The sequence below is a fragment of the Saprolegnia parasitica genome (genome assembly GCF_000151545.1).
Source record: "Saprolegnia parasitica CBS 223.65 unplaced genomic scaffold supercont2.57, whole genome shotgun sequence".
In the NCBI taxonomy this organism is placed as follows: Eukaryota; Oomycota; class Saprolegniomycetes; order Saprolegniales; family Saprolegniaceae; genus Saprolegnia; species Saprolegnia parasitica.
In genome coordinates this window covers 98,440-111,462 of record NW_012156451.1, presented here as the reverse complement: position 1 = coordinate 111,462, position 13,023 = coordinate 98,440, and the positions used below count along the sequence as shown (strand labels likewise).

Below are 13,023 nucleotides of genomic sequence, written 5' to 3'. Positions count from 1 at the left end.
AAGTCCATCGCCATGGCTCTTCCTCGCCAATTGTATCCGAAATACGCACATAATTCGATTTTCACTCGCACTTAGTCGATGCAATATACACTAAATAAAGTGATTCGAAATAGTATACGACCGCTAGCAGGGTTCGCTCGACCAGCTCGTAGCAGTACCGCGACGACTGAGCGCGAACCTCGTGTACACTTGTGCTTGGATGTGTTTGCTAGAGGCGGGAATTGTACAAGCGTGAAGCGCGTTGGCGGTGGAGCATCATATCACACTATTTCTTAGTGTGAAAAATAAGAAATAGGGTGAAAAATGCAGCCCAAGGTCGTGGCAAAAGCCAAAACCACACCACCAGCACCATGCCAAGCGACTGGGTCTGCGACGAGTGCGAGCAAGAGAACACGGGCGACGACGCCGAGTGCGTCGCCTGCGAGAACCCGCGCCCCACGGCCTCGCCGTACGCTGGCTACAAGGTCGCGCGCGTCGTCGGTGTCGAAGCCATCCCCAAGACGAAGCTCCGCGCGGTCAAGGTGCAGGTCGACGACGCGACCGAGCTGACGATCGTCACGAACGCGCGTGTGGACGCGGGCGAGGAGCGCCATATTGTCGTGGCCACGATCGGCTCGACCGTGACCATCGACGGCGAAGAGGTCGAAGTCAAGAAGGCGACCGTTGGCGGGCGCAAGTCGGAAGGCATGCTCGTGGACGCGCCGATGCTTGGCTGGAAGGGCGGCGCCGCTGGCGCAGCAGTCTTCCTCCCCAACACGTTTGCCATCGGGTCGGAGCCGCCGGCGTCGCGTCCGTAGAGAGTTGTGGTGTATGCAATAGAACCTACTCTTCCGTTTGCAGGTATCCAAGCGCTCCGACGGCGGGAGGCAGTGCTGGCCTTCGTATGCGTCGAGGCCGACCATGGCAGTCCAGCGACGAGGGTCGATTGCGCCCGCCTACATTGGTCCAGGTTGCCCTTGCTTGGCGCTGCGCAGCAGTCGCCAGTCCTTGGTTGCTCGCCTGTTTTTCTGCGGCAAGTTGAAGCTACGGGTTCGAATATCGAATATCGATGTCGCCCCGGATACCCAACGGATATTCCGTAAAGTGAAGATGGCTGAGAACGCTGTCGGTAACGATGCAAGCATGCGGCGCTGCAAGGTCGTCTGCGAGGACGACGGCAGCCACCGCAGCAACCAAGACGACGAGCTGCCTGTTGACGACGCCCACGAAGCGCTGGCCAAGGAGGTCTACCTTCTGCGCAAGGAGCGCGACGATCTCCAAGGGGCGCTCAAGGCCCGCGACATGGAGCTCACCGCGCTCCGCGAGCGCTACGAGCTCTTGCTGACCGCGGTCGAGCAGCAAGACGAAGCGATCGCCGCCATTTATGCGACAACGGGCGCGCCCAATGCGACGCAAGCGCTCGAGCAGTACTCGGCGATCCGCGAGTCGTGCATGCTGCTCACGGCGCAAAAGAAGATGGGGCGCACAGCGCACGAGATGCTCCAGGCGCACTTGGACTCGATGGGCTTCGAGGGCCTCGACGTGGCGCCCGTCGTGGCCGCGCTCCAGGAGCAAAACCCCGGTAGCAGTGGCCGCCACGACCTCGCGCTGCTCAACTCGGCGCTGGACCAGCTCTTGTACGCACCGAGTTCGTCCAACAACACGAACGACGACAGCGCGACGACACACGAAGCCTCTTCGCTCTCGCATCTCGCGACCACAGGGTTTCTTCGGCGCAAGAGCGGCCGCCTCAGCGTCAGCGACTTTGGTCTTCTCGAGACCAGCAGTCCGCGGCGCAACTCGGATCCGCTCTTCACTGACGACGACGACGACGCGATGGCATCGACGCCGGTATCCATTTCCAGTGTCGCTCTTAAATCGTATGGCTTATCGCCCAAGCAGGAGGCGCAGAACGAGCCGGTCGAAGAGCTCACGTACAATGGGTTTCTCGAGCGCCTGAGCCTTCCAGGGTCCCGCGATCTCGTGGACCATATCCGCCGCTTCTTGGGCTCGATCCTAGGGCCGCGCGGTGACGGCCAGTACGCTCGGCTGGTGTCAGCGAGACGACATGGATATCAAAGCTGCTGCGTAGGCCACCAACGTCGAGCCATTTTGTCGACTACCCGTTCTGCGGCAACGCCGACTTTCAAGCGCGCTGCGAGGGTTTCTTCCGCAGCATCAACGAGCTCCTCGCGCAACACCCGGCGTGGCGCCACGCCCCCGAGCCGACGCTCGTGGCGGCGCGCGACGGCATTGAGAAATACGTCATGGACAAGCTCGCCGACATTCCGCTGACGCAGCTCCCGCGCAGCCTCGAGTGGCGGCAAGAGGACGCGGTGCTCTGGCGGCGCATGCAGACTCTCTCGGTAGTCCATGCCACAGGATTAACTTGACGAGTGCCATGTAGTTTGTGACGCCGGATATGCTCGACATCAAGCCGTGTATGCGCAACGAGGTCGTGTGGTCCATCGCGACGGACGAGCTCCGGCGCATGAACGCCGTGCGGTCGCCTGGCGACAAGATCCACTGCATCGTGCGCTGCTGCAGCATCATCTTTAGCGTCCTCAACCTCTCGCGCGGCGACGACTCACTCAACCGCCCGGGTACGTCGACGCCAACGGCATGCAGTTCTCTGAGCCCGTCGTAGGGGCCGACGACTTTTTGCCCGTCTTTATTTACATTGTGCTCCACTCGCAGATCCCAGGTCTCTACTCGAACGCAGAGTACATTGCCGCATACCGCCACCCGGCCGATCTCATGTCCAAGTACGCTACGTCCTTGGCACAATGGTCGACGTCGTATGCTGTTTTACTAGGGCGGGCTACTGCTTTGTCAACCTTCGGAGTGCGATCGAGTTCATCTTGGTGCTCGATGCGTCGATGCTGACGATCGCTCCGGACGAGTTCAACCGGTGCGCATAAGGTGCGCGCTGGAAGCTCATGCGCATGTAGATTGCTCGCCGATGCCGATGCCGCCTTGCCACCGGGCACAGACGCCGTGACCGCCAGTACCTAGTAAATATGGTAGTAGTAGTGTGCAGTATGATATACCCTAGCGTCCTATCTGCATGTACCGCGAGCTCCGCGCTTGGAAACGATCGCATGCATCGCTTTGCGCCAGGGAGACAGGCGTGCATCGGTGGACTCTGTGCCCTAACCCTCCCTAGCTTGATGGTCTCGCTTTGGGCCAGTCCATGATGCGCATGATTCCAGTCCGTTGAGAATCGGTCTCTCGAATGGACGAGTCGTCATGTCCGCCGTAGACTCGAAAGTACGAGTGTCTTCCATGGTAGAGCATCAAGAAGTGTGTGTTAATAGATCAACTTACTGGCCTCTGCTACAACGGCATCGTCCTGGGACTTAGGACATGGACGGATCCGGCGCATTGGCCGCGGCCTTCTTCTTTGCGAGACGCTCCGTGCCCTTGAAGTAGAGGAGCCCGGACACGAACATCATCATGACCGTCATGACAAACGTAATGTAGACAATGGCTTCCGGGCCGAACGCCGAGCCCGAGTAGTTGCCCATGAAGAAGCCCATGAGGACAGGCACAAACGACTCGCCGCAAAAGCAGCCAAAGACGAGGAGCGAGCTCACGCGCGCGAGGAGGTCGTCGCTCACCACGTCAATGAGCGACTGCACCGTGCCCGTGAAGAGGGGCGAGATGAAGGTGGCGTAGCAGACGAGCGCGATCGTAAACGTGTGCACGCGGTACTCGGCGCCAAAGTAGTACTGACCCGACGTCATCATGGTGATGCTCAACACGCAGAGGATCGTGAGCAGGAAAATGTGGATCGGGCGCAGACCGAGGAAGAAATACCGCGTGAAGATCGCGTACGAGGTCGCGAGCGCGCCCCAGAAGAGAAACATGATGAAGCAGCACACCGTGTGCGTGAGGTAGCCGAGCGAGAGCGGCACGACGACCTCGAGGTACTGGAAGAGGAACGCCGCGAGGCCGACCTGGATGCCCGTGTACAAGGTCACAATGACCATCGCGAGCAGCACGATAAAGTTGCTTTCGGGGTCGTACGAGTCTACACCGTGCAAGGGAGGATAGGAGACGCCTTCGCTTCGTGTAGCCATGTACCTGCGTTGATGCGCGCAGCGCCGAGGTCGTCGCTGACGTGGAGGAAGACGCCGCCGCTGATCGGACTCGGAAGTGTCGGCGGCACCGAGAGGAGGTCTTCGCTGTAGCCGAGGAGCGACACCGCCTCCTCGCCGTCTTCGTGCGGGCACTCGGTGGCAAAGATGAGGATGGCCGCAACGAACGAGAGCGCACCGAGGCTGCCGTACAGGTACTGCAGCTCTGCCTTGGTCATGCGCACCACAATCGCAATGAGCGGGCCCTATGCATAAGATGAATTCACAAGGTCGCATCAAAGACGACATCATGTACGAGGATCGTGCCGCAGGCAAAAGCGCCGTTGAGCGAGTTGACAACGCGGCGCTTCAGCACTGTGTTGTTGTCCGGGACAGTCCAAGCAGCGCACTTGTTGATGACGACGTTCGAGATGGCGATAAGGAAGCCCTTGAGGATCATGTAGAAGGAGACCCATTGGTGGCCGCCATAGCGGTTGACGTACGGCATGCAGACGTACCACGCGGCGAGGAGGAGCGCCAGCGTGCCGAGGACCAGGTGCAGACCCGTGCGGCCAAAGGACGAGAGGAGGCACTTGTGGATGAGGATGTCGCCAAAGAAGCCCGCAGAGACGATGGCGGCGAGGCCATGCAGCGCAAAGGCGGGGTTGTAGTCGGCCACCGAGTCGCGACTGGACGACATCTCTTGGAGCGCGGGGCCGAACGAGCCGAGGAACGCGCCTTGCGAGAGGTAGAGCGCCCAGTACCCGACCATTTGGCCCTTCCACCGGAAGGCGAAGATGGCCTTGATCGCGTCCACGGGGTGGGTCATCGGCGGCACTGACTGCGACGACGAAGAATGAACGAGCAACTGGCAAGAGTCCTGCCAATTTGCAACAGCCTGTTGTAAACAGCCCATGGGTGTATCCTATTGGAGGACAATGATCAAGCTTAATGTGTTTCAAACAGTTAAACATGTTGGATTCATGAACAGGCGTTTTAAACACCCCAGCTGTGTGGATTGTGATGGCCAATCAGCGCCGAGCGCAGCGGTTCGCAGCCAATCGGAGGCGACTGGTAGTGGTGATATCAACTAGCGTCTCTCGCCCATCCTGCACAGAGAGGCGCGACCAAAGCCTCAGCAAGGCAAGGTCCTCCCGCGCAAGCTGGTCGCTGCCGACAGGAAGAACCGTCGTCTTGAAACAGTCTTTCTATCGGTAAGGACTGGGGTAAGAATCGCACTCCGAGTTGTTCCACACAACTTCGTCCTGTTGTCGTCGTCCAAGCGTCGTGCGATCATGCTTTATCGTCGTACAGCATCCCTCCCACACAGAGTGCTGCAACTCATTCTGCGAGCTCAAAATGATGCTAGCGCAGAGATATAAGATGAATTACGATACCCTGGGGCACGAAGGTGCTGTCGGAGAGAGGGAGAGCTGAGAGGGAGGGCGTGTCGAACCAGAGTACCGAACGCGCAGAAAGGACGACGCGCAGCCTGCTTGCACGGTCCACGATCAGTGCCTTCGCAGCGAAAGCGCTCGTTTTCTTCGATAAACAATCCCGTAAGGCAAGAGAGCTCGGAATTTGCACTTGATGCTCGCGTTGTGGGCGTTTGGTGTTGTGTCTTGCCCGACGGCCCGACTGAGTCGCGCCGATCAATTGCCTTGTCGCTGCAATGCGCAACCGCAAGCTGCACTCTCATGAGAGACGTGGGTACATGTATGATTGGGCTACCATCTCAAAGGATAGCATCCCAACGTTCTCGCATTCGTTCAAGGTGTACAGACTTGATATTCTCTTGGTGCTTTCCGCTTTCCTAATATGCAGACACCCAAACACACGAAGTACCGAGCCAACTACACCAAGCCAACTACACTATCTTGCAGCCGCCACAACAAACAAAAAGGTTGGTCGCCCGCTGATCACGGCGCTCGAGCTTGATCCGAGCCTGAAGCGACGCACCGCACGGTACGCATGTTGTTTATGGAGTACTAGTACATGAGGACATCGTCCCGGTCCAAGAAGCACGTGCAGAAGTTGCACGGGTTGGAGCTCACGGCATGTTTTGTGTGCACTTGGCACCACCACCTTTGTGAATCCAGCCAAACCACAGATCATGTGCCTCCATTGTACGAGCGCCTCGAGCGCGCATATCCCGCGACGAGCTGCATGCAAGGCAGTCAAGTCCATTTTTCGCACTGAAGGACACCACAATTTGATGCTGTCGTGCATCGCGCAGGAGTGTTTTCAACCCCTGGACCGGCCGAGCCAACGTGCCTTTGCGGGTGCTCGAAGGAGGTCATGGCAGTGTCGCCTTCTACTTCAATGCACATGTGGCAACCTGCGTTTTCAAATACATTGTAGGCATCCGAGCGCTTAGCCGGCTTCGCTGTTCTGAAAAGTCTTGCACCGAGGCGGTGCGTCCAACACGACAATTTTCTCATCCAGCCACTTGGTTTCTTTCGAGGTCGTTAGCATCTCAACTGCGTAGCCAAGTCCGAGTCCACGATTCGATGCTGTCGTGCGACTCTAGTATCGCGCAGGAGTCACGGTTTTTGCCCGACAATGCCAACTACAGACATCGAACTTGACCACAAACTACCTAGCAGTGCGAAAGGCATCGAGTCGTTGGATCAGCACTCGACTCTATCACAGAAGCCCTCCACCGCGCACCGTCGCCAAAGCGAGCGCAGTGCTTTCGACAAGTCGCTGCTGTAATCCTTGCGATGCGATAGCCACTCATCGATCCACGGCAGCCATCAGACATCATCGTCTGGCTTGACAATCAATCAAAAGATCGCTCTCCGGGTGGTTGCTGCTACATTTATGTTTCTACTCGTCCACAGGAGCTAGTCTACGTCACCTCCTGCGCCCCTCACCATTGTCCAGCGACGCGTACATGTACATCCATGTATTCCCAAAAGCAATGTCGAACAAAACACACAACCGATGCGTCCAACCGTGGGTGCATTGACGATGTGGTAACGTTGTGCGTCAGCACCTCCATCCAAGCTACGTCCGTTGGGTGGATGTGGGTTCGTGACGATCCAAGACCAGTCGCCCGATAGGCGCTGCTTGGTTGATTGTCTTGCGCTGCGTGCAGTACTTCAACGTGGTCCATTGCACCCAGCGTCTTTCTTTCGCGCCAAGCGCCGCGACATGTCGGCGACCTTGTGTGTACTGGGCACGCACACGGGCGCGTTCGAATCACACACATCCTCCGCGAGTCATCGCCATAGTACTTGTCGTCGTGAAAGCATGAGACAGCCCACAAACGATGATGCGTCGGCGAGCCGGTTCTCGAGGTTGCGACGGAGCTTGGATCCGCGTCATTGTTTGCAATGAGCTCTGTGGCTTTGACGCTGCATTTCGCGATGGCTTTTGAGGCGCGAATCGATCATCCAGGAAAAGAAGCGTGTACTGTACGATGATCGATGGTCCAGCGTTGGCTCGTCTACGACAGCTTCTCCAGTCGTACCGGTACCCGGTACTTGACTAGTGCAGGTCCAAACTTCAGAACGCGCACAACTTGGATAACGCGTGCGGCTTACGACATGCCAAATGCTATCGTGAACTACACCCAGATGAACGAAAGGTCGCGGATTCCTCCCACAACGCATGCATCCCGGGCGTGGTAATGCACATCTCGAACGCGCCTCTCGATGTTTCTGCAAAGCTACTGCGACGCAAGGGGACGTGCACGGGATTCTCGCGCGCTGCAAAGCAATTTCCTCCCATTTCCATGATCCACACGCTCGCTTTTCGGCTTTAGACGAGTGTAGTAATGGCAGCCAACTCCGACGGAAACTTCGAGCAGCTCCATATATGAAGGGCGACACGAGTTTGCACCAAACTCACTCGGCTCGGCGCAGAGACGGGAAACGAACGCACACGTTCTTGGATCATGCGCCTGCATAACGGACAGCACCAGTACACGAAGAGGCCGTGCGTGCGACCAGGATCGCATCTGAGTCCGTCGTCAGCCCGCGAGGAATAGATATCTTGGTTCAAATTTCTGGGAATGCTGCACGGCAGACCTGCCACGCGATTAGGACGCATCTGACACAGATTCAACTTCAGGAAATCCTCCGACGACGAGTGCTATTAGTACTGTACGTGCGAGTGCCAGCAACGAGGTAAAGTTGTGGTGCAGGTTCTCAGAGCAACTGGCGTGCGCAAGTCCTATTAGTAGTAAGCCACATGAGTAAGCCAGCTTGTCCGTGCAGCCAAGGTGGTTGCACACGAGAAGAAACGACGCTACGCTGTTGTACAACCATGCAGTCTGCCAGGTCGCAGCGATCGACATCAGCAACACGAGACCTCGCTTTTCCTTGCCATTGTCTCTCGTCAATGGCAAGGTGAATGGCTCTCTGCTAGGGCATGTACAATGGGGCATACCAGCTCCAGCGATGGCGGTTCTGATTGTTGCATGTTGGATCGTCGACCCCAACTGCATCACGCAGGTTTAGACCCTGACGAACCGTACCAGTTGCACTTTTATCCAGGTGCTGTGTCTTTCCCCACAATGTAGCAATCATAGGTCCACCCCCTCTGGGTGACCAAAAACGAGGACCTTTGGCATGGAAAAACTGAAATGAATGCTGGTAGGTCAATTGTTTTATGGGGCCTAGGGGTGGTGGAATCGAGAGCAGATGGCGCTCGAGCACGTCAGTCGCGGGACTTGGCCAGCTGCGGTGCTCCATCGAGTCGTTGAAGTTGCAGGTCGTGCACACCCAAATCATCCTACTGTGCATATCCTGTGGCTCTAATCATCGGGTCCTGAAGCTATAGAAACGTGCCAAGCGTCAAGAATGTGGTCGACGATTCGACAAAGACCCGCCCAGGAACGTGCAGTCGTCGGTCGCGTTGTCGTGCTTTTACGATGTGTGGTCGGCGTCCACTGTTGCTATCATTGCCGCCGCGGGTGGTTGCTGGACGGGCGAGATATCGTGTTGTTGGTGGCGTGCAGCAAGTGCAGGCAGAGAGCGAGATGTACCGAGGCGCTCGGTGCAAAGATCAGACGTCAAGGTGCTGGCCACCTCGGCTTTTTGCAGCCAAGACGCACACACGCTGCATGTTCCCTACCGCGTACAGTGCACGCGTGGGTGCGAATGCAATGCAATTCAATTTTACGAATATGCATACTAAAAGCAAGATAAACGTACGGCATCGTGCCACGGTCGTGGAAATAAAAAGAAGCCTCGGCCCCTGCTGCGCCTTCCTTCGCAAGGAACCTGCACCGACCAATCCTGACCATCATTGGATACTACACTCCGCGTTGTCCGTGGTAGCCAGACGCGGTCGTACCCGTGCTTGATCAGGTGCATGAAGCCGCATGCCGCCTTCTTCCTTGCACTGGCCCGCACGCAAATTGTGCACTGCAGTAGCCAATCGTTCGAGGTCCTATCCTAGCCTGCATCGAACACACCTCGCGTCCTAGTATCCTGAGCACTTGACACTGCCACCCAGCGTCGCCACACCAAGTCGTCTAGGACCATGTACAGTATGATGCTTACCATTGAGGGACATTGATGAAGGGGCGCCAAAGCAACGTCGACATCGAGTATGACGCGCTCGCTTGAACGCCCAATCCGTTGCTCGATCGTTTCGGCGTAGCGCGCGAGTCTGGTCGCACAGACAGCCAGCTTTGTTCTCTGCACTGGCGCGAGTATCTCGTCTTCAAGAAGGCGGCGACGTCCCACGCTCGCTCGCGAGCGGATCGAACACGAGATTCCAACAAGTGGACCAGGCCAAAATGGTTCAACCCTCGTGCCTACCTCTCTACAGTACGCAACGACATACAAACACCAAGTGCAAACGACCTATTGCTGGTTTGGTGTTATTCTTGTCGTCCAGGTACTTATTAATATTCTATCTTTTGAAACTACATTCGATTGATGTATTGCACATCTCGAAAATTAATTAAATTGCACGGTCGCTTGGAATAAAATCCATCGGGCATTGGTAAAAAAGGCAGTGCAACTCACCCTACGCACTGTACCGTAGCCGACCCGAAGTTCGAAGTCCCTTTTTTATAGCGGACCAGGTGGGTGGCCGCTCCAAGGCGATAGGAGATTCTAATATTGCGTCATTTTTACGTAAAAACAGATGGTGCATACTCAACCAGTGTGATTGCAAGCTGCAATTTTTCGGACGTTTTAAATTTTCGGCCCCATTATATCGCTTAGAATAATAATACATCTCGGCTGGGGCGTACCCATGCTGGCAGTCGAGTTCATTCTGCAAATTCACTGCAATCGACCATGTCGACCGCCATGACCATAGCGCCTCATCGTGAAGAGACGAGCAATAAGATGCTCAAGAAGCTGTCGGGCATGATCCCCGCCATCAACATTGTGCTTGTTAAGCCATCGGCGTCGACACCTGTCGCCGACGTCAAGCCCGTGTCGCCGCTCCATGACACCGCGTGCGCCGTGTGCTTCGAGACGTCGACCGACATGGTGTCGATATGCGACTCGCCGGCGTGCACGTCAGTCTTTTGCCTCGACTGCATCGGCAACTACCTTCGCATCAAGATTGAAGACGGTCAAGTCCGCCGCATTCGGTGCCCCGCCGCTGGCTGCACCGCGGTCCTTGCCACGCACCACATTCACGGCTACGTCTCGACGGAGCTCTTCCAGCGCTACATTTCGCTCAAGGCCAAGCTTCGCTCGGGCCGCACGTGCCCGCAGCCTGGCTGCGGGCAGCCCGTGACCTCCACGGGCCGCAAGATCAAGTGCGACCACTGCCACACGGCATCGTGCGGGGACTGCGGCGAGAACTACCACTTGTTCGCTTGCGCCGACAAGACGTACAAGAAGTGGCGCAAGACGTCCGAGAACGTTCGCGCGTGCCCCAACTGCCACGTCGACATTGAGAAGCAGGGCGGCTGCAACCACATGGCCTGCACACACTGCGAGTTTGAGTTTTGCTGGTGCTGCCGCGTCCCGTGGGCGACCCACCTCGACAGCCTCTGCACGCCGCGGTCATTTCTCGAGTCCCAAAGCGCATCTCTCGGCCCGAACGCGCCGATCCGCGCGGTGACCAAGTCGCTCGTCGTCGTCGGTGCCACGTCGGCGCTTGCGGTCGGCGTGAGCATCGCTGCCGTCATTACGCCCCCGGTCTTGCTTTACAACGGAATCAAGCAAGCGCTCCAAGACCGCAAGCGCAGCAAGACCCTCAAGATCTACAACGAAAAGAAGCGCCTCATGGAGGCCCGCGCCGCGAAGGCGTCGGAAGTCCCGCTCTAAGTCGTCCCGTCGCTGTCGTCGTATTGTTTGTACCCTATTTACCACCAATATACCCTATTTATCATGTTGATGCAATGGTATCTACGACGTCCTCGGTCCGTCTCTGCTGGTCATGAACAAGTACCAGGTACTTGGCACACCCAGAGCCTCGTCTCGTCCGCGCCGTCGGCCACGTCCATGCGCGTGCCCTCGATACCAACGGTGATGGGGATGGGACGCCGGATAGAGTAATCGGAGGTCCATACAAAAAACAATACAAAGCGTGCTCGTTCGTCAACGCTTCGAACTTCGATCGTGCCCCGGCGGCCGACAACGCTGAGATTACAAGGCTTATTTGCCCTCATGGCTCCATGAGGCTGGAGATGACCTGCACGTTGTAGTGTATTACCTGCAACGAGACAAGGACCATGCAGCACGCCACTCGTCGTCGCTGGAAGCTTGCGGCGGATGGCCGCGCGAAGGGACGCCGATGCCGCAGCTGCGAGAAAGTAGCGGGGCGGCGCCGCAACTGCAGTAACGAGCGCCAAGGTTGCATCGCGAGGGGGCAATGCTTGAACCGGGTGGTAGCCATGCACGGTGTGATTATTATTGCTGCGTCAAGAAGAGCGGCGTAACATTGATGGATGCGTTTGGCTGGCCGACGCGCCGAGCTTGGCGCGTGGCATGGGTGCAAGGCAAAGGGCTCCGGTAGTACATCTTGGGTGCTTCGCTCGGACTTGGACGCGGCGACAATTATCTAGCCCGCACGCAGACGCGTTGCCCAACTCAGATCTGACTGCCGTCGCGCAATCGCCGTCGCCACCGCCAAGCCATGGCGTACCAATACTACGGTACGCAGCCCAGCCACAACTCCCTTCCAGGCGTTCGCTCCGTCCCGACACATCTGTGGTGGCGCGATCCGGCTTCAGCCAAGCTCTCCCGCCGGGCTGCAGCGATGCTAGTTTGTATGTATGTTGCCTGCGTTCAACATTCATGGTGCGACGCTCGCTAGCACAGTCATGTCATCCGACGACAGGTGAGCTACTCGTGCGCCATCGTTACGCGCCGCACCGATGCGATGGTCATAGAAAGCAGTCCTGCAATCGGCGGCGCGCCATGGCCGGCGCGATGGCATCGCCAACACATCCTTGGTAGCGTCCATGCGCAGGGTGATCGCGCCGGTCGTTGCGCCAGGGCCAAAGACGTGTAAGGCAGGTGCTAGAAGACAATTGTATATTCTAGCAGACGTCCATTGTACGAGGAGGAGAGACGTTTACGCCGACTTGAAGGCTTCGGCGGCCTTCTTGATCGAGTCGACATCGACGCGGGCACCACGCTCGCCGGCGGTCCACTTCCACGTGGCAAAGTCGACGGCGTTGCGGGCGGCGACGGAGCTCTTGACGGGTTCCTTGAGCGACGCGCGGACGACGCTGGCGCTGAAGTTGACGTATTGGAGGTAGGACATGCCCACGGCGCGCCACAACGAGGTGCCAGTAGCAGACATGGTCGAAAGCAAGCGAAGTCGAAATGGAAAGCGTCGTCCAGCCACCACAAACGCCTGGACCTTGCATTTTCGATAACATATTATGTTTCAAGAGGTCGAACCCGGACAGCTAATATTCTATGCTATCTGAGAGGTTGCGTGCGTCGGTCATGCGCATGACCCAATATCGCATTCTTGGCCAGAGCGCATGAGCTTCTGGCTGCAGAAGCGACGAAGCACTGTCCGTCGGGACCGT

At 57.5% G+C, this 13,023-nt stretch overlaps 5 protein-coding genes across 5 annotated transcripts; 3 read left to right on the top strand and 2 right to left on the bottom strand.

The window, feature by feature from the left end:
* Positions 1-326: 326 nt before the first annotated feature.
* SPRG_10600 (hypothetical protein) lies at positions 327-843 on the top strand. The gene has a single exon (XM_012349726.1). The coding sequence runs from the start codon at positions 351-353 to the stop codon at positions 795-797; it is 447 nt and encodes a 148-aa protein (XP_012205116.1). The 5' UTR covers positions 327-350; the 3' UTR covers positions 798-843.
* Positions 844-1,075: 232 nt separating this feature from the next.
* On the top strand, positions 1,076-3,055 carry SPRG_10599 (hypothetical protein). Its single transcript, XM_012349725.1, has 7 exons — positions 1,076-1,830; positions 1,882-2,018; positions 2,072-2,345; positions 2,387-2,582; positions 2,627-2,744; positions 2,795-2,890; positions 2,931-3,055. The coding sequence occupies exons 1-7, from the start codon at positions 1,090-1,092 to the stop codon at positions 2,992-2,994; spliced, it is 1,626 nt and encodes a 541-aa protein (XP_012205115.1). The 5' UTR covers positions 1,076-1,089; the 3' UTR covers positions 2,995-3,055.
* Positions 3,056-3,263: 208 nt separating this feature from the next.
* On the bottom strand, positions 3,264-4,921 carry SPRG_10598 (hypothetical protein). The gene is made up of 3 exons (XM_012349724.1): positions 4,375-4,921; positions 4,066-4,324; positions 3,264-4,012 (listed from the first exon to the last, which is right to left on the bottom strand). Exons 1-3 carry the CDS (start codon positions 4,885-4,887, stop codon positions 3,339-3,341), a joined length of 1,446 nt encoding a protein of 481 aa, XP_012205114.1. The 5' UTR covers positions 4,888-4,921; the 3' UTR covers positions 3,264-3,338.
* A 5,385-nt stretch (positions 4,922-10,306) lies between these two features.
* Positions 10,307-11,369, top strand: SPRG_10597 (hypothetical protein). Its single transcript, XM_012349723.1, has one exon. It carries the CDS (start codon positions 10,319-10,321, stop codon positions 11,303-11,305), a length of 987 nt encoding a protein of 328 aa, XP_012205113.1. The 5' UTR covers positions 10,307-10,318; the 3' UTR covers positions 11,306-11,369.
* A 997-nt stretch (positions 11,370-12,366) lies between these two features.
* On the bottom strand, positions 12,367-12,749 carry SPRG_10596 (hypothetical protein; the record flags this gene model as incomplete). The annotated part of the gene is made up of 2 exons (XM_012349722.1): positions 12,367-12,502; positions 12,562-12,749. 2 exons carry the CDS (start codon positions 12,747-12,749, stop codon positions 12,367-12,369), a joined length of 324 nt encoding a protein of 107 aa, XP_012205112.1.
* Between the last annotated feature and the right edge of the window lie 274 nt (positions 12,750-13,023).

Excerpts from the sequence above, each read along its gene's own strand:
- SPRG_10600 (XM_012349726.1), top strand. The coding sequence starts at position 351 with ATGCCAAGCGACTGGGTCTGCGACGAGTGCGAGCAAGAGAACACGGGC.
- SPRG_10597 (XM_012349723.1), top strand. The coding sequence starts at position 10,319 with ATGTCGACCGCCATGACCATAGCGCCTCATCGTGAAGAGACGAGCAAT.
- SPRG_10598 (XM_012349724.1), bottom strand. The coding sequence starts at position 4,887 with ATGACCCACCCCGTGGACGCGATCAAGGCCATCTTCGCCTTCCGGTGG. Across the intron at positions 4,325-4,374 it reads TTGCCTGCGGCACGATCCTC|GGCCCGCTCATTGCGATTGT; the intron begins GTACATGATGTC and ends TCTTATGCATAG. Across the intron at positions 4,013-4,065 it reads CGCTGCGCGCATCAACGCAG|ACTCGTACGACCCCGAAAGC; the intron begins GTACATGGCTAC and ends TGCACGGTGTAG.
- SPRG_10599 (XM_012349725.1), top strand. The coding sequence starts at position 1,090 with ATGGCTGAGAACGCTGTCGGTAACGATGCAAGCATGCGGCGCTGCAAG. Across the intron at positions 2,346-2,386 it reads GGCGCATGCAGACTCTCTCG|TTTGTGACGCCGGATATGCT; the intron begins GTAGTCCATGCC and ends AGTGCCATGTAG. Across the intron at positions 2,745-2,794 it reads CCGGCCGATCTCATGTCCAA|GGCGGGCTACTGCTTTGTCA; the intron begins GTACGCTACGTC and ends CTGTTTTACTAG.